Genomic DNA, 26,391 nt, shown 5'->3' with positions numbered 1-26,391 from the left:
TTTGTTTTACTAAATCTCTTGTTTGTCTCCTCAAATGGTAACTTCCAAGCTGTTCTTTTTACAAAGAAGCAAGAGAAGTTTTGCGGTTGGTTTTGTATGATTACTTACCAATTACCAATAAGGCGAATAACCAACCAAAATTCACCGGCACTTCTTTCTATACCCACTCCCTGCTTCTATTTGTAAGTATCTTTTGAGTTCTGAGAACTGCATTGCTTTTAGCTGGAAAAGCCATTTCACGTCTTATAGTTGACAAACTAAAAATACAAAATGGCAGTTTGTAATTCTGCATTTGCATTTGAAGGGCTATTGGTTCCTAAACATGGTCTAGATGTTAAGGTGGAGATGTCAGTCAAAAATATGGTGGTACTTGCTCTCTACTAGTATATGTTGGAATGTCCCAGTTTCTACCAATTGATTTTTGCAAACATTACAAATACTCTGTTACCTTACAACTTGACCAAAAGAAAAATAAATTGAAGGAAAAGTGGTCGGTAAATTGAATAATATAAACCATATACATAGACAGCCCCTAAAGTTAGCCATATTTTTTCATTTGGACACCTAAACTAAAGCTGAAGCTGTTTCTGTTATCTATTAAACACCTCATAAGGCTGGTTTCTGACTTTATGTTATCTATTAGACACCTCACGTATCCCCAAAATGTGCCTGCTGAACAATCAACTACCACCATTTAAAAATAAAACCAAACCAAAACAAAACAACAGAAAAAGCATCAGAGAGAGAAAACAGAAAAGTAACGGAGGAAGCAAAAAGATGAATCTATAAGAACCAGTAGAACAAAACGACCCCTACATATATGGAAGATGTATCCATGCAAATCCAGCTCCTGAAGAAGTTTACACTCTTCTACTTGAGATTTGAATTTGCCTAAGATTTAGGCATGTGAAGTATGTTATGAGACACTTGTCGTATGTATTCAACCTGCATAACATATGACAATAGCAAGCTATGATTCCAGAAGTTGCTTGGTCCTGCATGCGTATCCCGGCATTTTATATAGCTCTCGGGTGTCCATTGTTCAACTCTCAAGTCTTTCAAAAAAGTAGAGGTATCCCATGTCCAGCGGGGGATTTTTCGAGACCCCAACTTTTTCATCATTGAAAATCACCCACCTGCCATCTTTGTGAATATGAGCAACATAATGACCACACTGTGTAGATGTGCCAATGTGGCTCACGAATCCAAGGAGCCTGTATCCTGTTTATTATCCAAAATAAACTTGGTCAGGCCAAGCGGCATAAAATAATCTAAAAGTAAACCTAAATGTCACCATCAAGGATAGTGATTTTGTATTGGACGAAATACAGAATGCAATGCTATGGGATTTATGCGTAAGAACCTTTTGAAAGAGATTAGGTACTTCTATCATCCTAAAGAGAATTTGAAAGTAGTCATTTATCGACATTGCAAAACCAAAGAAACAGGGCACATAAATAAATTGACTGTGTTGTGAAATCTAATTTGCAGCCCTTGATAGCAATATAATTTAGTGAAAGAAACCCGTGTCTCCAAATAAGAAAATAAATGTTTAGATCAAGAAAAGCATATAGCAGCTATTCTGACAATTCTCAGACCACCACAAAGTGAGAAACCAAGGGGTGGAGCTTTAGCAGAAGAGCAACATTCCCTCCACCCAGTAGCTGAGGGTTCGTGACACGAAGGGGTGAAAAGTGAGAAATCATTGTTGCCCCTGTGAAGGGGGAGGAAGGGGAGAGCTACCAAATGAAGAAAAAGAAACCATGACCAAGATGATTAAACCCAGGTAATTCAGTAATTGGAAGCTAAGTGGAAAAGTTTTAAGCAGTAGAACTAGCATATTCCCTTATAGAAAATCCAAGACCAGATTAAGCAGGAATTTTATAGCTAAAAATTGTCTTGTTCAATAAACTAAGAGGCTCTTCACCTACTACACCACTTAATAAACGGGCTAATGTTCCGTGTCTCGTGCATTTGTTAAGAATATATCAGATCCAAGTAAAAGCAAGAAAGCTGTAAATCAACAAGTAGAACCGAGATAGGGAACTAACTTCCTCCTCCATCAGGCAGCAAGGGATCAACTGCAGCTCCACCACTAGTTGCAGCATCCATGTCTGATGCAGCAGAAGCACTAGGATTGCTAAAAATCCATTCAGTAGCTCTTTCAACATCACCACCCTATGAACAAACATGAACCATGTCATAGGCAGTGAATAACAAGGAGAAAGCTCAAAAAACCCGTGGAAATGAGAAATTTACCGATGCCTTCAGAGCCCTACAAGCAAGTTTCTCCTCAAAACCCAAGGAAAGCAGCGTATCAATTTTTGATTGATCGATATCAGGATTTTGCACGTTTTGCGATATAGGAGCATCAATATCTGGGAAGAAATTACACATCAACATATCATGCTTCTAATAATTGCAAAGACTTGATGAACTTCTGCTCAAAGGAAATATCAAAAGACACCTGAATCATTCATGTGCTCAAGTAACCAATTCATTGCTGCCTCTACTCCACTATTGGAGGTATTAATTGCAGCCTTCTGACAATGGAGAAGATTAAATCCCATTGAAACAAGTTGTGCAACAATATCCTCGTTAGCCAGAAGCTTTGTTGATTGCTCACCATCCCCAGCATCTGGTTTATGGACCAGTAATGAAAAATAATGAGCAATTTAGAACTTATAAACACATGAGAGAAGCCAGCCATAGAATTGACATGCAAGCAGTTATCACAGCCAAAAACTTCTAAAGACAATTATGTGATGATCATATACAAAAGAGATGCACTAAAAAGCTGTTAACATAACCATCCCGGCATCCCCCATCTTGAAAATCTCCCAGGAATTGAAACAATCACAAGCTGGAAAAATGAGAAACACCAAAAATCAATGGCCTACTAGAAGCAACTAATTATCTAGAGCAGGAATTAGAGTAAATGGTGACCCGAATTCTATTTCATGAAATATAGATATCTGAGGTATGTACTGTCAGTTCAATATTAGCTTCTCTCTATACATAGGTAGCTATCTTCTGTTGCTACTCCCACCCGTATAAAATAACTAGCACGCAATAAAATAACACTATCAGACCACTAGAACATAACACTACCAATAATTGAGCAACTGAGGTTTACTGCTTAAAAAACAGTTCAGCAAAAACTTTATGGAAAAAAATTGAAATAAGACATAATAAAACACATTTAAAATACATGGACATCAGATTCATCATTTCAGCATGCTCAATCAATAGAGATACCCAAATCATGTTACAGCCTACAGGGACCATGGAACGAACTAAATAGAGCTAAGCAATGTTCTTTGGTATCTCAACAGACACATCAACTGAACAAGCAATCCACCAATTGATCCAGAGAAAACATTGCAAGCTAAAGGAGCAAGAAAATTATGCTTCCTTACTAGGTCAAGGATGACTTAGCAATGTGCAAATAGAAATGATGGCTGAATGCAGATAAAAGAATAGAATTAAAAACTTAGAGAATAAAACACTCAAAATGAATGAGACTGATCCCAGACACCACCCTTGTCTTATTAAAAAAAAAAAAAAAGGGGGGGGGGGGGGGTGTTGTATGCCACCCAAAAGTTTTGCATCGTTCCACGCCCTAAAGACTACCAATATTTTTGACGAGAAAGATCGCAAGCAATTACTTTGTTTTTTGATCGGTAATGCAATTACTTTTACTTCCAAAGGTCTTTGTCACACTTCCTCTCACAGAAAGCAAAGACCTCATCATAAAGTATACGAGCGATGCACTGCAGATTCCACACTTTTGAAGATTTATCTCTTTAATAAATGAGAGGATTGAAGTGCAAAAAATTCTTGAAAGAACTTGCCAAGCTACAAAAGGGAGGCAAGGCAGAAAAAAAAGTCCTATGAGACAACAAGATAGACATGCTCATATTATTCCAAGTCACAAAGGATTATTGGGCATAAATGAAAGACATTTTTCCAAGATCACTAAGAGATTAGTAAAAAACAAGGAGATACAAACCACTGTCAGGTAATAGCTCTTCTCCTGGTTGAATACCATTACTTCGCATGCCACTTACGTCAATGGTTTCAGGGACATCTATGTAGACATCTAAAAAGTCCATCACCAAAAAAAACATTAGCAATTTAACAAGATCAAACAATGGGCTCGTTAGAATTATTCTACTAAAGAAACAATGACATACCAAGCTTCTTTGGCACCCAGCCTTCCTCCATAACAAATTTTCGCATATGCAAAACCAGATAATCTGGAAAAGAAGTCAAACCTGCAGTTCTATTTATAAAAAAAGTTAAAAAGGATAAAAAGTAGAATCATCAGGTAGGATGCTCAAATAAATAGATAAAGGTGCCAGTCACTGGGCATTAATTTCTTACAAGGCACCTATAATTTCTAGAGGAAACTGTGCATGTTGTGACGAAGAAAATAAAAAAAGATACTAGGCACTCACAACATATTAACCAAGTGCTACTAAAACAACAAAAGAAGTCAAGCTAAACTACATCTGAGCAGCCGCAAGCAGAGGGAGAGGAAAATTGGAGAAACAACTTTTAAGGGGATAATAGCAAGTGTACTTTATAGCTGTTGTCCTAGCCTTTAAAGCTGTGCTGTAAAACTCATGGACCTCCTCAGGAGCTGAAAAACAATCTAAGCAATCCTTCAATGACACCCTCGGGCGGACAATTTCGTCAGCAGACCTGCAGAAACCACACATTTAGCAGAAGTATTATATGAAAGGCAAGCATGGATCAACTAGTCAAGACTCACAGTTCTTTTCCTTCTGCAGCTTTCTTACTCTTCAAATTTTGGAATTCTGCTAGCTCTTCTGGAATTTCACACCAAATGAAATATAAGCATAGAGCCAGTAATGGATATCAAGCTCTTCAGGAATTTCTAACAAACAAATGTAAACTATGAACAGGAAGAGAGAGCAATAAACAAGATAGAAAACTCACTTTTATTGATGGCCTTTTCCAAAGGGATATTAAGAGAGAGAATATAGTCATTCCTCCTGTTGTAAGCAACTTTGCCTGAGGGGCATTGGAGGCGTTCTTCAATACCAAACTTGAAGCTCCTTGACGGATCAAAATCAGGTTTCCCAGAGTTCATCCGTTCAACTTGATCAATAAAATGCAGGAAGAACTCTAAGGCATCCTAGATATAAGTTGCTATTAGTAAACCATAAGAATAGTGATAGGCACTGATAGCGATGGTAATGGCAACAAACCAGAATGAATAGAATTGCAAAACAAAAAGACAAAACCGACTAGGTCTCAACGGAAATGAAGGGAAGGAACCATGAAGCCAAATATGAGCATACACAACAGTTCTGACCACCTTGGTTGCAAGACAAAATGGTAAGAAAACCACAAGGGCCGATGAAAGCATCAAACAAGCCACATATTTTATCAGCTGGCTGGAAAGAGCTCAAATGGAATTTTTCAGCGTGACGCAATACCGAGAGATTGCTGGACTTCTTTTAGTGCTGAGGTATTATCATGCTTTAACCTAATAATCAAAAACAATCTTCTGGTTGTAGAAGTTCCCAAGAATGCCGGCGTACCTGTTGTCTCATAGTTGAAAATTCAGGGTGACTAGCAGCTATTACTGACTTGAACATTCTGGGACGGATACCCTCCTGTTTCTAATAAGTGAAGAGAGCAAACAAATGATTAATAAGAGAGGGAAGATATAGATACGGGTGAAATGATATGGTGAAAAGAGAAAAGATGAAAGAAAAAACTCATGAGTTAATGTTATGAACAATATATAAGAGGTATCTAAAAAATGCCTCACACCTGAAATCCCATACTTATAACAACAAAGATACAAATGTGACAATTCAAGTGCACTACCCCTAAGTAATGAGCATGATTTGTTAATGCATAACAAATGAAAAATTGGAAGCTTTAAAAACTATTTTGGGAAATTTACTAAAAAAAGTTGGTCAATGAACCAGATATCACAAGTTCTGGACAAAGGTTTGCAGCCAACATTCATTTTAAGGCATTGTCATCAATCTTCAAGAAAAAATACATCTTATTGCTGCATCGGCAGCAAATTTCTATCATAATATTAGCAAAATAAATACTATGGACTACTCTAAGAGTCAACCATGTAAATGCAATCATAAAATATAACAAGTTCATATGAGATTTTACCGGTGAGCTATCAGCACTTGTGGTATCATCCTTCTGAATCACCATGGATTAACTATTAGCTACTAAGAAAAAGACAATACAAAAAGGAATAAAATGCTCACACACATACCTCCAGAACAGGAGCCGAATATTTACCAGAAAGCAAGCCATGAGCCAGTTTCGTTCTGCCAGAATACAGGTCAGCTATCAACAAGTTAAGAGCACACAACAAATTCATAACAACAGCTTTCACGAAAAAAATCTTACCAAATATGCAAATCGAAGCATGGAAAAGGCTCTGTTACAGGGATCAGTATTTATACTACTACTACACCTCAATTCCGAATTTATTGGGTAAGCAATATGAATCCTCAATTAGGAATCAGTGTTTATGCGACCAGAAAATTCAGCTAACTGCAGAACTCTAGTCATCGTCATAGTACAGCCTAATTTGCAGTTACAGGGTCTGAACAAACCCTGCTGGATACCCCTCTCCCCACGAAAAGACCCCGAAAAGAAAGAAAAACTCCCTCCGTCACACATGAAGGAATGCAATGTTGGTGCTAATCTTTACATAAATTCATTTTTCATATTACTCCTTGTTCATTAGACTTGCCCGTAACAATGTCTCATTGGTATCAACAATTCAAGCAAATATGCTTTGCAGAATATGAATATCTTCTCAAAATTCTTAATTAGGAGTGCCAAAAGAGCAATTCAGTTTGAAAATGCATAAAGTGTGTGCAGTGACTACCATCCTGTAACAATGAGAAACATAAGTAGAACTCAGTATCAAACAAGACATGCTTTGCTGTGCAGATTTTTGTAGAGCAGTAGAGTGCACAACAAATGCAATAGCTAGTTGAAACGTAATGGTAATGGTAAACTGGAAAAACGAATAGATCCAAGCTACTCACAGCTGCATGTTAAGATCTACAGTTGGATCAGCAGGAGCCATACTGAAAGCTGCTTTCAGACTTTGATCTGAATAGTATCTGATAGAAGATATGGCATCAGATGGGAAGATGTAGGAAAGAAGGAAATCCCAAAACCACTTTAACATAAATGACATTTTCCTTCAATAAATGAACATCAAAGACATTTGCCACGAGTAACATTTATCTTACTTTAAACAAAAGGAACGCATCGAGAACACAACCTGCATTGTAGCAGCCAAGTAGCAACTGCAAGAAAGATATATGAGACCAGACAGTTTCATACATTTCTTTCTTAAAATGAATATAAGACATGCAACGTTGGCCAAGCAGCACTACTAAGGCTAGCCGCACCTGTTACCAAGATTGACTAATCCAGTGTAACCAGGTCCAAAAAGTGGTTCAACATCCTCACCCGTTTCTTGAATCCGGTTCCAATCAAAATTAATATTTTGGTCTAGCTCTCTCTCGGCAGTCGTCATTTCAGTCTGGGAAAAACAAAAAGAATTAGTCGTAATAATAGGAAGAGATGTAATGACAGGATTAGTAACTTATTAGTATCAGCTTTATGCAGGTAATAATTAACAAGTGATTGCTCAATCGCCTCAAATGAAAATGATCACAAAGTATGTAACCAGTTAATGGATAATTTCTAGTTGTACTTACAGAATATGACTCCAAATAATGGAAAGAAATCAAAGTAAGATGTCATAGGTTAGAGAAGTAATCATATAGGCAAGAATATCATTTTCTTAGTTGGCATCGTGCTCAAAATAGGGCTGCAAATGAGCAACTCCAGCTGAAAGAATAATAGAATTGAGCTAACTCTAAGGCCCATTATTATGGAACATTTCCCAATCTTTAGTCTATTGACCTGTCATATCCGTATACATCTTTTCTCACTTCTCTAACATACTATAATGCTGGATGATTCCATTTATTAATCACTAAAAACTATCCATCCACGAAGTGTGGACACCAAACGTATTGTCATACAGCTTTTTTGAATATGTCAAATGTATTGTCACATATCTACAGGTTGATAAACACCCACAGAAACACTCCGTCTGTCCCAATTTATGTGACACTTTCCGCTTTTCAAGATTCAAACTTCTTAATTTTGACCGTGCATTTGGACATAAAATCTTCAAGTTTTTTCGAAATAAAATTCACATATTCGGAAACTACGTAAAAAGTATTACAAGTCACAACAATTAATAATTCAAAATATTTAAAAGGTATATAAAAGAATTACGGTCAAAGTATAATTCTTTAGACTCACGAAATCCTAACATCGTCACATAAATTGGGACGGGGGGAGTATCACACTTGTTGCACATGAGTCTATTTTTCCTCATTCTAAGTTCCAATCTCATAGTCCTCAAAATTAGAAAGCATAATTTCTCAATTGGATACAAATTTGTCAAAAGGATTTAAACTCCTTGTCTCCCTTTCTTAGCCACAAAGACCTGAAACTGACATATACTCAGGATATAATAGTGTCACTGTGGTAGAACTACTTGAAAACAAAGATTCAATTTCAGACATGACTCAGCTTCTTCCAGAAACCTTTTATGTTAACCCTCAAATCTCACACTAACGTCATTTTAAAACCATACCTTTCAACATATACATAGAGAACCTCCTTTTAAGTTCCCTCGCCTACCAAAAAGAGCCCTCCACTCCCCCATTTTCACCTATGCAAAGGCTTCTTGTACTCTTCTGCGTCCCTCGAGCATTAGTTAACCCATGCATATCTATTGCATGTGACAACACATTCTTAACATTTTTCTTAGATATCCCTAACATATCCCTTCCCTGTAAAAGAATATGACCCAATATTAAAAATGTCCCCTACCTTGAAGGTGCCACCAAAACTTAAAGGTATGTTTTATAGAGCGGTGGTCAGACCAACTACATTGTATGGGACTAAGTGTTGGGCAATCAAGAGCTCCCATGTCCAGAAGATGAAGGTAGCAAAGATGAGAATGTTGAGATGAATGTGCGGGCACACCAAGTTAGATAGGATTAGAAATGAAGTTATTCAAGACAAGGTGGGTGTGACCCTATTGAGGACAAGATGCGGCAAGCGAGGCTTAGATGGTTTGGACATGTGAGGAGAAGTACAAACGCATCGGTAAAAAGGTGTGAAGGGTTGACATTGGAGGGCCTAAGGAGAGGTAGAGGTAGGCCGAAGAAGAATTGAGGAGAGGTGATTAGGTAAGACATGGCGCAGCTATAGCTGACCGAGGGCATGATCCTTAATAGGAAGGTGTGGAGGTTGAGAATTAGAGTAGTAGGTTAGGTAGGCTAGATTGTTAATATCGGTAGTATTAGTACGTACTCTCGCTTTCTGTTGGTAGTAGGTTTCTATGACTACCTGTCGTTTCTTGCATTTCGGTCATCTTACTATCTTCTTGTTATTTATGTTGCTTTTACATGGCTTCTCGGTGTTGTTCCTTCCTATTTTTCTTTTCATTAATGCGGTGCTTATGCTTTCCTGAGCCGGGGGTCTATTGGAAACCGCCTCTCTATCTCCACAAGGTAGGGGTAAGGTCTGCGTACACACTACCCTCCCCAGACCCACTATGTGGGATTATACTGGGTATGTTGTTGTTGTTACCTTGAAAATTTTTCCTCTCCAACTGTGACCTGACAATTTCTGGATATCAAACTCATTGAGACCCTAAGTTTTTTTGTTTTCAGGAACTGATTTCGAATAGATTATATTTCTGTACAATATTAAAATTGAGTAATGATCAAACACCCCACATGCCATTAAGATCTTTAAAAGCTTCAAGTTCTACTCTTTCAAAAGACAATTACTTTGTTCAGTCACATGTCCTTCCTCCCTTATGCCTAGCCATCATTTTGCATAAGAAATATAGCTGAATCAATAACCGAACACGTAACATTTTGTTAGATTTTAGCCATGCACATCATTCATACTTCTTGCAAGAGTAAAAATACACAATGTTCATCTATACAGCTGCTAACCTTTTGCAAGGATGAGAAGTCAATACCAAAATGTGCCAGATGTTGAGCTAAAAGTGGATCAACAACGCTTTCATCCTCTGGATAGGAGAAAACATCTGAGCTGCCAAAAGTTTGCAACCAATTAGTAATCAATGAAAGACAAAAAGGCACTTCAGCATGTTACAGACAAGGCAATAGCATCAATGTAGCAACCAGTCTAGTAAAGTCTAGTTACAGGGCCATATTCCATTACCAGATCTTAACTCCTGCATAGCACGTCTAAAGACCATGTACAGAACACTTAATACCAATTCCACCATAAGAAAGTAGCTTGTTCATTAGCTCTTTCTTTCTTTCCTTTTTCTGTTTTGTTTTTGAGGGGCGGGGGTGGTTAGTAATTGCACATATTCTGCGAACCTCCACCTTACACCAAAACTGAAGTCACTAAAATAAAATCAAAACCAAATAACATCCAGAATGATGAAATTTAAACAGTTCAGCAAGCTGTTCAGTTCAAACCCAATAACTAATGCTTTCATTTGACTATAGGCTTACTAGAAAGATATGACTATACACAGGCATTGTCATACTGGGAGAGCAATTTAAGTCTTGGAAAGTTCTCTTTGAATCACGACTTCAAGAAAGAAAGAAAAAAAAAAAGACTAGCTTTGTTGCCCAAACAACCATAAGTTACATTCCACAAATCATAAACCAAGCAGATCTGCAGTTAAAATAATTGTGGTGCTTATAGTTGAACTGGGAACACCCAAGTACAAAAAGAAGCCAGATAGAATTGATGTCGTTCTCAAGATCAACCAAAACAAAAAGAACAGCTACCCAGAAACTCCAGTCAACCAAAACAAAAAGAAGAGTTAAGCAACAAATCAAGTCAGCCAAAACAAAAAGAAGAGCTAAGCAGCAGGTCCAGTCAACCAAAACTGAAAAAAGAGCCACGCAGCAATTCCATAAACAGCTCTGATCATGAGGATACACAACTTATAAGATGGCATTACCTGCCCCCTCCAAATCAGCAGTTATTGTCCCAAGCTTTACAGCAAGTGGGTAACCAGTTTCTCTGTAATGGTTAACAGCATGGTCATTACCACCAGTTCCATCCCAATTTTTTCTACCACATAGGATAGTTCCATCAGTTAGATTCAGCCAAAGATTTTCAGTTTTATCACACTTGGCACATTTCCAGCCCACTGGTGGAACAACAACTCCATTGTCAAGCTGTAGCAGATCCGTGGCATATTTACTGACAAGCTTCTTATCAGCAGTCCAGGACGCCAGTTGCTCTTTTCTCTCAGCACCTTCAGCAAGTAAAACAGCATCAACTGCCAATCTTACCTGCAAGTTTGGGATGAATGTAAGCAATATATAGATGTGTTCATTTTACTGCAAACAAAAGGAAAACTGTGGAAAGATATAAAAAGAAATATGTACCTTTTCAGGCAATTCCACTGATGGGAAAGGAAGAGTAACATAATCAGGCAATATAACTATTTCATACGCTTCTTCGTACTGGGGTTCACTATTATCAAACCCTCCGTCGATACCTAGAAGGAAAATGCATAAGCCAAGTCAATCAATCAATCAACTATGCTTCAATCCTAAATTAGTTGTGGTAGGCTAAACTCTCTGATAAAAATCAGAAAATGGGAACTTATACAGTTCTTTATTCTTCTTTTTCTATTTTGCCCTAGATTTGAAGACTTGGATAGTTGTACGCTAAAGTGCATTCAAGCTATACTACATGTGAAATGTTTAACAGTTTAAATACCTATAGCCAAGAGAGTGGGTTTTTTGGAAGGTCTATCTTCGGCATCTTCTGTCTTCTTTGTCTGCTTTATATGCAAATAAACTGGGTTCCCAGTCTTCTCATAGTTCCAACCAACATAATCCTTTCCAAATGCAAGAAAAGCATTCATATCAACAAACAGCCCACCCTCGGATTTCTGGAAAAAAACAGCAATGAAACATTACTACTGTAACTAAATAAATAGAAACTGCTTCATAAGTGAAGATATATTTCCTAACTGAGCATTATCGAATACGGATGTAAAAGATCAAACTAATAAAAGTAAGCACCAATATGGCATTTCATAGAGGCTACAAACAACTACTACTATGCGCCAATCCTAAACTAGCTGGGAATGGCTATATCTATTCCGCTCTATTTTGACCCTGTTCTACAACTTCATAGCCGCTTTAGGAAATCAAATTACTCCCGGCAGTAGCAGAGCTATGTAGAGCCAGGGGCTTCAGCTGAATCCCCTCGTCAGAAAATTATACTGCATAAATAGGCAAAAATGAATTTCTTTTGTTTACATATAAACTAAGTGTAGTTGCAAAGGAGTTCAAAAATTGCTTTAGTTCACAAGTTCAAACTTTAATTTGGAATCCCCTTGCATTAAATTCCTGGCTCTGCCACTGACTCGAAGTACTAATCACAACTGCAGGCTTCTAACCAAATCGGAGTGAACCATAAACCCTAGAAGAAACTCGTTAACCCTACGGGACTAACATGCACTGACCTTATTAAAAATGGCACAAGGCCAATAATTACAATCGTAACAACTTCCAGCAATTAAGCAAACGATATGAAGTAAAAATAGAGCGAGATGGTACTTGAAGATTGGAATTAAGGATATTACCGGAGTATCGAAAGAAATGCAGCACTCGTGCTTGTAGATACGAGTTGTTGGCTCTGGAATCCGAACCCGGCCAAGGTTCGATCGAAGAACCTCCATAGGGTTCTTTTTTAGATTCTTCTGTTACAATCAGCGAGGGCAAGGGTAAGAAGAGATGAATGAATATTACAACAACAAGAAAAACGAAGAATGTGTCTTATATGGATTCTTTGCTCAAATGTTCAGCAACCGCCTTTCTCCCAGATGAAGAAACCAGGCTAGGGACTATGGAGTTTTTGGGCTTTATTGTTATGCACTGGTTAGGTGTCTCCAAAGACCTACTAAGCTTTTGTCCCCGTTTTCACGCCAGAATTAGAGAAGGGTTAATATCCCGCGGGCCTCGAACATCAGTTCATTTTTCTCCTTTCTTTCCTAAAATTCTTTTTTTTTTTTCCTTAGCTATATTTAAATAATTTAACAACATAAAATTTTGATATTTTTATGTAACTTACAAATTATTTGCTTGATAGAATTTATTATCATCTAATTAATAAAAGTATGTATGTAATTAGGGCATCCTATCAAAGGAGACTTAATTATTCGAATTCAAGATATGTATTTAAGGGTAAAGGAATCTTTACCATTTCATTATAATTCTTGGTGATGGTGGCTCATGAAGGACTCATTATGGAACAATTTCATCAAGGCTAAATATGCTAGTAGATAATACATTTGTTGTAGCTCGGTCGAGGCCGGGACACTATAATGTTATGGCCAAAATTAATGGAGATTAGAGCCAATTTGTAGGAAATGATTATTTGAAAAAAATAGGAGACGGATGTCACGATCCAAAATCTATTATAGGTCGTGATGACGCCTAATGTCGCCGTCATGCAAGCCAACGGTGATTTACTAATTTGATTACCCATTTTATTACTTTCGAAATCACAAATTTTAATAAGAAAAGGGAGATTTAAACTTCTAAATCACGGGAACGTACAACATTTGTAATTTATAAAAGAAATAAAAGGCGATAATAATATACAAAACTCTAAACATCATCTAGCATAACCCCAAAACACAGTATCACAAGTGCATGAGCATTTTTCTAAGGAGTACAATAATAATACAATATATGTCCAGAATATAAATAAGACAGGATAAAATAAATAGTACGATGGAGACTCGGTAAACTGCGATGCGTAGCCTGGAATGCAGCTCACATAAAGTCTCCTCAACAGATGCGCCTACGGGCCAAGATGATCACCAAATGAACGTGTCAGATCCTGCATATTTAGTGCAGAAGTGCAGCATGAGTACATAAATCAACGCGTACCCAGTAAGTATCTAGCCTAACCTAGAAGAAGTAGTGACGAATGGTCGACATCGACACTTACGAGAGGTCCAAAGAAGCAATATGATAAATCATAAGCAGATATAAAGCACACAGCAATAATGGGGTAAATCTATAAATTACATAATCTTTCAAATATTTCTTTTAAGGTATCAATTTCTCAATCTTGTATTCTACTTTAACAGCTTCGAAAATATCAAGTGTCAATATCAAATAAATAAGGAATACCATATAAAATATCAGGCATCAATGAAAAGATTATCTCGTGAATATTCGGACTACTAGTGATATAGCGCACGATTTTGCCGAGGTCGTTCGGCCCGATCCAGAATAATGTGTACATTGTCGAAGGTCGAGCGGCACGAACCATTGATGCATCTATTATATTGCCGAGGCGTTCGGCCCGCTCCACAAGAAAGGAAAGAAGTTACCAAATTACGAGACACGTGCTTACAATACAGTACATGAGCACAAAGGGAATATAATCTTTATCGTTTCTCAATTTACTAGCCAACAACTCAAGGTGATAAGGCTCGGCCTAGTATACATATATTTATTTCTAAATCAATTTCAATTGTAAATTCAATTAATTAGGCCAACAAAAATGAGTCCAAACAATTCAAATATTACATGATAAAGTCCTAAGTCTACCCGAACATAAGCATGCTTTAGCTACGTACGGACTCCCATCACCTCGTGCATACGTAGCACCCACAATTAGTTGCACATAACAATAATTATCACCTAAGGGGTAGTTTTCCCCTCACAAGGTTAGATAGGGGACTTACATCGCTCCAAAGTTCCATAACCGGCTCCAACACCTCAAAATGATGCATGTCTCTCCAAAACTAGTCAAACAAATGTGCAAATTCATAAATATATACTTTATTACCCATAATTAATCAATTCATAACAATCCCCAACTCCGCTCTAAAAGTCAATAAAGTCGACCCTCGGGCCCACGTGCCCGGATTTCGAAATTTCTCAAAGATAAACTTTACCCAATACATTACGAACCCAAATATATGATTTCTTTCCAATTTCATGATTGTTTTCGTGGTAAAAATTCAAAAATACCAATTTCTAGATTTTCTACCAAAACCCTATAATTTTTACTAATTTTCATGTTTAAATCCTTATAGAATCCATGTATTAACTTACAATAGGTGGGAATAACTTACCTTGCCATAGATGATGAAAGTCTCCCCTTGAAGCTCTCCAAAAATCGCCCAAACCAAGAGAGAAATGAGTGAAATGAGCAAAACTCCTGATTGAGTAACATATATTCTGCCTAGGCGTGTTCGCACCTGCGGGCACCCCAACCGCACCTGCGGCTCCGCTCATGCGGAAGTCACTTAGGCCCCGACCAACCGCATCTGCGGGCTCGCAGATGTGGGAATCCTTCTTGCATATGCTACTAGTGCCTAGCTCTCCCAAGACCGTTTCTACGACCCCTTGGCCACTTTTGCGGTCTCGCACCTGCGACCAAATCCTTCGCAGGTGCGGTCGCACCAGACCTGGTGAACCTCAGCAGTTTTCCAAGTCCAAACTCGATCCGTTCCAATCCGATCCGCACTCGAGGCCCCCCAGGGCCCCGTCCAAACACACCAACACACCTCAAAACATGACACGGACTTAATCGAAGCCTCGAACCACGTCAAACAATATCAAAATTACGAATTGATGATCGAAACCTTTTAAAACTTTCAAACATTCAAACTTCGCCGAATGCGTCCGATTTGTATTTAAACATCCCGAAATGATGCCAAACTTTACGCACAAGTCACAAATCACGATACGAACATATTCCAAGGCTCGGAACCCCAAACGGACATCGATAACACCAAAGTCCACCTCAAACCAAACTTAGGAAATTTTTAAACCTTCCAAATGCTAACCTTCCATAATAAGTGCTGAAATACTCCCAGACCACCCGATACTAACCCAAACATATGCCCAAGTCCGAAATCATCATACGAACCTATTGGAACCTTCAAATCCCGATTTTGAGGTCATTTTCTCGAAAGTCAAACTTTATTTAATTCTTCCAACTTAAAGCTTCCGGAATTAGAATTTTTCATCCGAATTAACTCTGAACTTCCCAAAATTCAATTCCGACCACACGTACAAGTCATAAACCATGAAGTGAAGCTACTCAAGGCCTCAAACTGCCGAATGACGCGCTAGAGCTCAAAACGACTGGTCGGGTCGTTACAATGGACATGCTTCCTTTTGGTTGGACAATTAGAGTAGCCTTGCCTTGGCCCTCTAGGATATATGCTTTCTACATGTTCGAGATGAAGACACTACATTTACCACCCACGTACACACAAAAATAAAATGAAGAGGCTAGAGTCTGAGAGACTTTGGATGTGTTTGGTATGAAGCAAAATACTTTCTGAAAAATATTTTTTAAATTTTTTCATGTTTGATTTGCTTAAATATTTTAATTTTTTATAATAAACTCATTTTCATTCAATTATTGGAAAATGGTTTCCAATCAAGAAGAAGGAAAATATTTTCTAAAACTCTTTTTCAACCTTCTCACCTTCACCAACCCACCCACCAAACACACCTCACGCTTACCTCCCACCATAATCGCCACCCCACCTCCTACTACCATCCCTCATCTATCTCCCCTATTTCGTCTCTCATAATGTTTGCCTAAATTATATATTTAAAAAAAAAATATTCTCTACTCACTAGCCAAATACTAAAAAATATTTTTCAAAAAAATAAATTTACTCACCAACCAAACATAGAAAAATAAGTGATAAAATTACTTATTTTCCAGGAAATATTTTTCTTCGTTCCAAACACATCCTTTATGAAAAATGAAACCTATGATAGACAAATTGAGCACAACAATAGATATTGTGACAAGTGCAACATGTTTTGCCAGTTGAAATAAATGGGGAAAATAATAAAACTGACTTTTCTATTATCACGACCCGGAATCCCAACCTCGAGGTCGTGATGGAGCCTAACATCCACTTGCTAGGCAAGCCGATGTGAGATAGTTAAATAGCCAAATTTTAGCATTTTAAACAAGGTTTGATAAATAATGAGAGATAGGAATTCAATCTAATACAACACTAGCATAAGTCATTGTGATGACCCGATAGGTCATCTTTCAATTTAACATTCAATTTTGTGCTTCGAGACCTTGAATAGCACCATTTAGCATTCATTGACTTGCGTGCGCAGTTCGTATATTTTTTTCAAAAAGCTTTAATGTGAAAAATTGATAAAAATGAGAAAATAGTGCTTTAAAACTCACTTAAGTTGACTTCGATCAATATTTTGAGCAAACATATCCAAATCAGTATTTTGACGGTTTCGGTGGGTCCGTATCATAATTTAGGACTTGGGCGTATGCCCGGAGTTTAATTTGGAGCTCTCTAGCTTGAGTTATCGCCATTTATTGAAAATTAGAAGTTTGAAAGCTTAAAGATTTTAAAGTTTGACCACAAATTAACTTTTATTGATATCGGGGTCAGATTGCGATTCCAAAAGTTGGAATAGCTCTGATATGTCGTTTGGGACTTACATGCAAAAATTTAGGTCATTCCGGACTGTTTTGACGCGTTTCGGCGCGAGTTTTAGAATTGAATTTTTCATAAATTCATTAAGTTAGAATCGAGGAGCGAATTGTAGTTTTGACGTTGTTCGACGTGATTTGAGACCCCGAGTAGGTCCGTATTATGTTACAGGACTTGTTGGAATATTCGGACGAGGTCCCGAGGGGCTCGAGTGAGTTTCGGACGAGTTTCAGACCATTTTTGTTCAAGAATATAGGTATGGTTCTGGTGCGTCTCACCTGCGCAATTTTGGCCGCAAGTGTGTGGTCGCTTCTGCGGAGGTAGTGTCACTTTTGCGACTTAGGCCTTGGACTATTGCTTCGCTTCTGCGGATATGTCTCGCGCAGGTGCGCGACCGCTTCTGCCGCTCCATCAGCGCTTCTATGCAGTCACAAATGCATCTGTAATGTCCGTAGATGCGGAATTTTGCCAGGCAGTCTGACATCGTAAATGCGAGCCTTGTCTTGCATATGCGATTCTGCAGATGCGGAACTTGTGTCCGCAGATGTGAAAAGACTGGAGAGAGTCCATAAATTCCGAAATTGCCATTTTTACTCATTTTTGAGTTTTAAGTCTCGGATTTAGGTGATTTCAAATGGGGTTTTCACAAGTTCGAACTGGGTAAGTGTTCCTCATCCTATATTGATTATATTTTATGATTCCATACTCATTTACATCATGAATCCGTGAATTTCATTGAAGAAAAATCAGATTTTGTAAAATCTTCCAAAAACTGTAAAATGAAGATTTGAAAGGCTATCCGATGTTAGAATTCGATAATTTTTCTATGGTTGAATTCGTAACAGAATGAGTGTTCGGATTCCATAAATTTTCATCGGGTTTCAAAAAGTGGGCCCCACATTGACTTTTGGTTGACTTTTCCGAAAATGACTTAAATTAAGTCTCTTTCGAATTGGTAATTAAATTGCTAGGTTTGATTGGTTTGGAGACTAATTCGAAAGGAAAAGTCGTGATCGAGTGATCACTTGAATTGCGAAGCAAGTAAGTGTCGTGGTTAACCTTGACTTGAGAGAGTAGGACTTGTTTGTCTATTTGCTACGTGATTTAATGTGCGGGTACAACGTATATATAGTGTGGCGAGTACTTATGCGTTGTGGTTGAGTCAAAGCATGCGGGTGAAATTTGTTCATTGTGAATAATTGCCTATTTAATTAAGATATTCATGCTTAAGTTTTTTATTATTTATTTGATCATTTTTTATGAAATTATTGCTAATTTAATTATTGTTGAATATTTTGGAAGGTGAGGTCAGTATTTTGGTATTGAATTGATTAATAAGTATATATCCATGCATTTAAATACTCTTCCGAATTTATATTATCATATTCATGGTAAGGAAGAGTGTAAAGCACAAAGGGTGATGCCGTGCCATTTATACTATTTATATTATTATTGTCATGGTGAGAAAGAGTGTAAAAGCACAAAGGGTGATGTTGTGCCATTTTCACATTATTATTTATTGATTTATAAAGTGAGGAAGAGAGTCAAAGCACGAAGGATGATGCCGCGCCATTTAAATTATCTATTCATCAAACTGTGGCAAAAAGAGAGTTAAAGCACGAAGGGTGATGTCGTACCATTCATATTATTTATTTATCATTTTAATGGGAAAAGAGAGAGTAAAATTACGAAGGGTGGTGTCGTGCTATTTTTATATTTCAGCTACCTATTTTGTTGTTGGTGAATTCTTTGGCTGCTACGTGACACTCCCCTGGCTGAAATTTTTATACCATTTCCCTTCACATGTTCCCTCCCAAATTTGTAAAATTTGTTAACTACGATGTTCTATAATGCTTCGTATATGTATATACTTGCACAACTTGTTTACGTATGTGTCTTGTCATAGCCTCGTCACTACTTCGTCGAGGTTAGGCTTGACACTTACGGAGTACATGGAGTTAGTTATACTCATACTACACTCTGCACTTCTTGTGCAGATTTTGGAGTTAGTCCCAGCGGCATTCCATAGACTTGCTCGGATTCAGCTATCTAGAGGAGATTTGAGGTATAACTGCGCAACGGCCGCAGTTTTGAAGTCCCCTTCTACTTTATCTTGGTTGTGTATTATCTTTCAAGCAACTTGAATTTTATTCAGATCCTTATTTGTATTATTCTAGTAGCTCGTGCACTTGTGACACCAGATTCGATGATGTATTTGGATGATTTAGTTGTTATGGTCTTCGCACTCTATTTCAGTAATTGACTTCCGTTTAATTTGATTTGTTTTAAAAAAATGGTTAAGATTATTCTAACGTTGGCTTGCCTAGCAAGTGAAATGTTAGGTGTCATCACGGCCCCGAAGGTGGAATTTTTGGGTTGTGACAAGTTGGTATCAGAGAACTAGTACTTATCTTCCAGAGGTTATGAAGTTTAGGAACTATCACTTCTTTCTTATTCTATCATGCGATTTTATTCTATCATCGATGATTGAACCATTCTATTCTTGTTCTCTCGCAGATGGTAAGAACACATGCTATATCTACCGTCGGACAGGAGCCAGAGCCCCCGGTGGCAACTATGACCAGGGGTAGAGGCAGAGCCCGAGGTCGCGCCAGAATGCCTAGGTATAGGCCAAGGTAGATGCAGAGGTAGAGCTCAGTCTAGAGCTCGAGCAGCATCAACTGTTGTAGAACCTCAGGTGGATTTGGAAGCGGAGATTCCAGCTCAGACTGTACATGTTGGACCAGTCCAGGTCCCGGAAGGATTCATAGCTACTCCAGTGCTTCAGGATGCTCTAGTCCGTTTGGTAAGACTTATGGAGGGTGCGGCTCAGAACGGTACATTTCCAGTGGCACCAGCCATCTCATTGGCTGGGGGAGGAGCGTAGACTCCCACTTCAGATGGCCAAGAAGACCGAAAGTGATATTTCCTTTCATGCGGCTGCAAATGTTGCTAGACGGATATAGATGGTTCTTGCTCAGGAAAGGGGACAGGTGTCTGATAAGAGACCTCGTCAGTTTGTTGGGTTCAATGGTGCCTCGTCTGGAGGCAGGGGTAATTTTGGTAGGGGCCATCCTCCCAGGTCGTTTCAGTCAGCACTCCAGGAATCTCATGGTGCTTCAGGGAGCCGTGGTCCTATTGTGTCTCATCCTGACCAGCTAGCTTATAGTGCATCACCAGCTCCTATTAGTGCACCTCCGATCCAGAGTCATTAGAGTGATTATCCAGGTCGACATGGCCAGTTCCAAGGCCAACAGTCACAACAGCCGAGATCCTGTTATACTTGTGGTGATCTGAGGCATATTATTAGATTTTGCGAGTAATAGATCTGATCCCCTATTTACTGTTTTCCCCGTACCTTTTTCTGCTTATGTGACTTGCCGGGAGGTCTTTTTTTGGTTTTGGAGTATCTTCGGACACTTAGTCTCTAAAAACAGAAGTTTAAGTCTTAGGATTTTGACCGTAGTTGGAACTATGTGAAGACGACTCCAGAATGGAGTTTCGTCTATTTCGTTAGCTCTGTTGGGTGATTTTTGACTTAGGAGCGTGTTTGGATTGTGAATTTAAGGTATATAGCTGATTTAGGCTTGAATTGGCAAAAGTCAAATTTTTGGAGATTTTGATAGGTAGTGGACTTTTGATATCAGGGTCGGATTCTAATTCCGAAAGTTGGAGTAGGTTCGTAATGTCGAATATGACTTGTGTCCAAAATTTGAGGTCAATCGGACGTGGTTTAATAGGTTTAGGTATCGGTTGTGGAAGTTTGAAACTTTAAAGTTCATTAAGTTTGAATTGGAGGATGATTCGTGTTTTAAGCGTTGTTTGATGTGATTTGAGGGATCGACTAAGTCCGTATGGTGATTTAGGACTAGTGGGTATGTTTGGTTGAGGTCCGGGGCTCGGGTTGATTTCGGATGGTTAACAGATCAAATTTGATTATGGAAGAATAACTTAAGCTGTTGCACCTGGTGTAATCGCACCTGTGCAACATTGACCGCATGTGCAAGCCCGCAGAAGCGAGCCAATGGACGCATATGCGGTTTGGAAAGAAGAGGCCAGAGGTCGCAAGTGCGGAGGTATAACCGCATCTGCGCATCCACAGATGAGGAAGATGAAGCGCAGAAGTAGAAGGGGCTAGGGCATGAGGGATCGCAGAAGCGGAAGAATTCTGCAGGAGCGGGCGTCGCATGTGCAACTATGGGCCGCAAGTGCGAGATTTCTGGACAGAACACTTAAATGCAAGGGTTCGCAATTTTTGCTCATTTTTAACATTTTGAGCTCGGGTTTGGCGATTTCTTGAGAGCATTTTTGAAGGATTTCTTGAGGTAAGTCCCTTGTGCTTATTTTTGATCAATAATCTTGCTTCCCCATTTATTTTTCCACCTAGTTAGTGTGTATTTAAGGTAGAATTTGGGAGTTGAGACTAGGGATTTGGAGAGTTTGATTTGAGGATTTCAAGGACCATTTGATGTCGGATTTTAGTAAATTTGATATGATTAGACTCGTGAGTGAATAAGTGTTCGTATTTTATGACTTTTACCCGATTCCGAGACGTGGGCTCGGGTCGACCTTTTAGGGCGAATTTCGAAATTTTTGTTAAAGTATTGATTTCATTAATTAATGAGCCTATTATAGTTGTATTTATGATATGCAATTGTGTTTGGCTAGATTTGGGCCATTCAGAGTCGGATAATCGAGGAAAGGGCATTCTTACGGATTGATTTAGCTTGGTTTGAGATAAGTGGCTTGCCTAACCTTGTGTGGGGGAAATTCTCTTAGGATTTGGTACTGTTGTGATATGTGAGCGTCGTATATGTGAGGTGACGAGTACGTACACTGGCTATTTGTTGTAAAACCCGATTTATTTTACTGAGTAGTAATTTGTTTTTTTCCTTTAATTTGAGTTATACCGTTTAGATGAGTATTAGTCTGTTTTCATTCTTAATTGAGCTATTCCAACATGTGTAGCTATCCTGTTTAGTCTAATATCGCATGTCTACGTGCTTTAATTGCTTAGTTGAACTTCGCGAAGCATGGCTAGTTGATTTTCTATTTTTCCTTGTTCTTTATCAGTATAACTGTAGAAATCTTGCTGTTAACTATGGTATTTATCAGTTTGAGCTGCATATTTACTTTTGAGACTACGAGGCGGTTCCTCGGGAGTTCTCCCTGCATATTTACTTTTGAGACTATGAGGCGGTTCCTCAGGAGTTCTCCCTGCATATTTACTTTTGAGACTACGAGGTGGTTCCTCGGGAGTTCTCCATGCACATTTACTTTTGAGACTACGAGGCGGTTCCTCGGGAGTTCTCCCTGCACATTTACTTTAAGACTACGAGGCGGTTTCTCGGGAGTTCTTCACGCATATTTACTTTTGAGACTATGAGGCGGTTCCTCGGGAGTTCTCCCTGCACATTTACTTTTGAGACTACGAGGCGGCTCTTCGGGAGTTCTCCCTGCACATTTACTTTTAATACTACGAGGCGGTACATCGGGAGTTCTCCCTGTATATTTGCTTTTGGGACTACGAGACAATATCTCGGGAGTGCCCTTGTTGTTATATCATTGTGCGGTGTTGTTATTGCTTTGTGAATACTTGTTGTTGTCTTCTCCGTTTTACTTCATGTTTATTATAGCATCTGTCTTATTATTATATACCAGTAGGGCCCGGACCTGACCTCGTCACTACTCTACCGAGGTTAAGCTTGGTACTTACTGGGTACCGTTGTGGTGTACTCATGCTACTCTTCTGCACATGTTCGGTGTGCAGATCTAAGTACTTCTTATCAGCCCCGCTACTAGCTGAAAGTGCTTGCTGTTTTACAGAGACTTCAAGGTATATCTGCTGCGTTCGTAGACCTCTGAGTCCCCCTCTATTCCCTCCTATGTCGTTTACCTTCCTTACTTCTTTTATTAGACTTTGGTGTATAAAGATACTAGTTTCCTTCTGTAGCTTGTGACTTATGATGTTTCGAGTTTTGGGAATACTGTGTATTACTAAAGTGTTGGTTATTGTAAATGCCGAGCGGCATTGTTATTAGTTATTTAGTTATCTGTTACAGCTAGTTGTTAAGTTTTGTTTCCATTTTTGTTATTTCCGCATCTTTGTTAGGCTTACCTAGTCATAGAGACTAGGTGCCGTCACTACATCTTACAGAGGGAGAATTGGTTCGTGTCACTTAGGCATATTGCTAGATTTTGCCCCAGGTCTCAGGGCAGCATGCAATATTAGGGTTCTCATGCTATGATTCCAGCACCAGCTGTTCCGCCACCCGTCCAGCCAGCTAGGGACAGGGGTTAGACAACTAGAGGTGGAGGTCAGGTCGTTAGAGGTGGAGGCATCCAGTTAGAGGCCGTCCCAGAGATGTATCTCCGAGTAGTGATGCCCAACCCCGATTTTATGCTTTTCCAGCTAGGCCTGAGGCCGAGTCATCTGATGTCGTGATCACAAGTATTGTTCCAGTTTGCCATAGAGATGCTTCAGTTCTATTTGATCCGGGATCTACCTATTCCTATGTGTCCTCCTATTTTGCTTCATATCTGGTTGTGCCTCGTGATTCTCTGAGTGCTTCTGTATGTGTGTCCACACCGATGGGAGATTCTGTTGTGGTAGATCATGTCTATCGTTCGTGTGTGGTTACTATTGGGAGTCTTGAGACTAGCATGGATCTTCTACTTCTTGATATGGTAGATTTTGATGTCATCTTGGGTATGGATTGGTTGTCAACTTATCATGCTATATTGGATTGTCACGCCAAAATGGTGACCTTATCCATGCTGGGGTTGCCTCAATTAGAGTGAAAATGGATTACTAGCCAATCTACCAACATGGTTATCTCTTATGTGAAGGCTCGACGTATGGTCGAGAAGGGCTGTCTAGCTTATTTGGCTCATATTCGCAATTCTAGTGCGGATGTTCCTTCTATGGATTCAGTCCTAGATGTCCGTGAGTTTACAGATGTATTTCCTACAGATTTGCCGGGGATGCCACCCGACAGAGATATTGACTTCTATATTGATTTGGATCCGGGCACACAGCCCATTTCTATTTTACCATACCGTATGGCCCCCGCCGAAGCTAAAGGAATTGAAGGAGCAGTTATAAGACTTGCTTGATCATAGATTTATTAGACCTAGCGTCTCGTCCTAGGGTGCGCCAGTGTTATTTGTAAAGAAGAAAGATGGTTCAATGCGGATGTGTATAGATTATCGGCAGTTGAACAAGGATACTATCAAGAACAAGTATCTGTTGCCAAGAATTGATGACCTATTCGATCAGCTTCAGGGTGCCAAGGTATTTTCAAAGATTGATTTGAGGTCTGGTTACCAGAAGTTGAATATTAGGGCATCCAATGTTCCTAAGACAACTTTTCAGACTCGGTATTGGCATTACGAATTCCTAGTGATGTTATTTGAGCTGACAGATGCCCCAACAACATTTATGGATTTGATGAAGCGTGTATTCAAGCCCTATTTAGATTCTTTTGTAGTTGTATTCATTGATAATATCTTGATTTAATCCAGCAGTCGAGAGGAGCATGAGCAACATCTTCGGATTGTGCTTTAGACTTTGACGAATAATCAGTTATCTGCCAAATTTTTAAAATGCAAATTTTGGTTAGACTCAATTGCCTTTTTGGGGCATGTTGTATCGGCAGAAGGCATAAAAGTGGATCCTAAGAAGATTGAGGCAGTTCATAATTGGCCTAGACCTACTTCAGCTGTAGAGATCCGGAGTTTCCTGGGTTTGGCAGGTTATTATCGCCGGTTGTGGAGGGGTTTTCATCCATAGCATCCCCATTGACCAAATTGACCCAGAAGGGTGCCCCATTTCAGATGGTCAGGCGAGTGTGAGTTAAGCTTTCAGAAGCTCAAGACTGTTTTGACTACGGCACCAATGTTGGTATTGCCCACTGGTTCAAGATCTTATACAGTGTATTGTGATGCATCTCGCATTGGGCTTGGTACAGTTTTAATGCAAGATGGTAGAGTGATTGCATATGTGTCGCGACAGTTGAAAGTTCATGAGAAGAATTTCCCTGTTCATGACTTAGAATTGGCAACCATTGTTCATGCGCTGAAGATTTGTAAGCATTACCTTTACGATGTCTTGTGTGAGGTATTCACTGATCATCGTAGCCTACAATATCTGTTCAAACAAAAATATCTCAATTTGAGGTAGAGAAGATGGTTGGAGTTGTTGAAAGACTATGATATCACCATTTTGTATCACCCCGAAAAGGCCAAAGTGGCGGCCGATGCTTTGAATAGAAAGGGAGTGAGTATGGGCAGCCTTGCATTTATTCCGGTTGGTGAAAGGCCATTGGTCGTAGATATTCAGACCTTGGCTAATCAGTTCGTGAGGTTAGATGTTTTGGAGTCCAGTCTGGTTCTAGCTTGCACAGTCACTCGGTCTTCCTTGTATGAGCGCATCAGAGAGCGACAATATGATGATCCTAATTTTCTTATCCTTAAGGACACGGTGCGGCACAATGGTGCCAAACAGGTTGCTGTGGGGGAAGATGGAATTCTGCGGATGTAGGGTCGTATTTGTGTGCCTAATATGAATGGGCTTCGTGAATTAATTCTTGAGGAGGCCCACAGTTCTCGGTATTCTATTCATCCGGGTGCCGCCAAAATGTATTAAGATTTACGGCAACATTATTGGTGGAGGAGAATGAAGAAGGATATAGTTGCATATGTAGCTCGGTGTCTAAATTGTCAGCAAGTCAAGTACGAGTATCATAGACCTGGTGGTTTGCTTCAGAAATTAGAAATTCCTGAGTGGAAGTGGGAGCATA

The 26,391-nt window shown here is 39.0% G+C and overlaps 1 protein-coding gene across 2 annotated transcripts; it reads right to left on the bottom strand.

Annotated features, from left to right (window-relative positions):
* Nucleotides 1–765: 765 nt before the first annotated feature.
* LOC107798286 (ubiquitin carboxyl-terminal hydrolase 14) lies at nucleotides 766–13,128 on the bottom strand. Of its 2 annotated transcripts, XM_016621257.2 has the most exons (20): nucleotides 12,719–13,128; nucleotides 11,845–12,019; nucleotides 11,508–11,620; nucleotides 11,075–11,411; nucleotides 10,083–10,177; nucleotides 7,440–7,573; nucleotides 7,278–7,334; nucleotides 7,068–7,145; nucleotides 6,281–6,335; nucleotides 6,172–6,204; nucleotides 5,574–5,654; nucleotides 4,966–5,164; nucleotides 4,778–4,835; nucleotides 4,585–4,707; nucleotides 4,197–4,285; nucleotides 4,013–4,102; nucleotides 2,468–2,638; nucleotides 2,260–2,378; nucleotides 2,052–2,178; nucleotides 766–1,221 (listed from the first exon to the last, which is right to left on the bottom strand). In XM_016621257.2, the coding sequence occupies exons 1-20, from the start codon at nucleotides 12,812–12,814 to the stop codon at nucleotides 1,043–1,045; spliced, it is 2,409 nt and encodes an 802-aa protein (XP_016476743.1). In that variant the 5' UTR covers nucleotides 12,815–13,128; the 3' UTR covers nucleotides 766–1,042. The 2 variants fall into 2 exon arrangements, with proteins under 2 accessions (XP_016476743.1, XP_016476744.1); XM_016621258.2 differs by lacking the exon at nucleotides 6,172–6,204 and having other exon boundaries at nucleotides 12,719–13,100.
* Nucleotides 13,129–26,391: the final 13,263 nt, after the last annotated feature.

Source organism: Nicotiana tabacum, chromosome 2 (genome assembly GCF_000715075.1).
Source record: "Nicotiana tabacum cultivar K326 chromosome 2, ASM71507v2, whole genome shotgun sequence".
Classification (NCBI taxonomy): domain Eukaryota; kingdom Viridiplantae; phylum Streptophyta; class Magnoliopsida; order Solanales; family Solanaceae; genus Nicotiana; species Nicotiana tabacum.
Note: the sequence above shows the minus strand (reverse complement) of the source record. Positions and strands in the feature narration are given on the sequence as shown.

Bases quoted from the DNA above. Each gene is read 5' to 3' on its own strand.
- LOC107798286 (XM_016621257.2), bottom strand. From the start codon at position 12,814: ATGGAGGTTCTTCGATCGAACCTTGGCCGGGTTCGGATTCCAGAGCCA. The intron at 10,178-11,074 runs GTAATGCCATCT...TTGGCAGCTCAG, and splicing joins TGCTGATTTGGAGGGGGCAG to ATGTTTTCTCCTATCCAGAG. The intron at 7,335-7,439 runs GTGCGGCTAGCC...TCTTTCTTGCAG, and splicing joins TTAGTCAATCTTGGTAACAG to TTGCTACTTGGCTGCTACAA.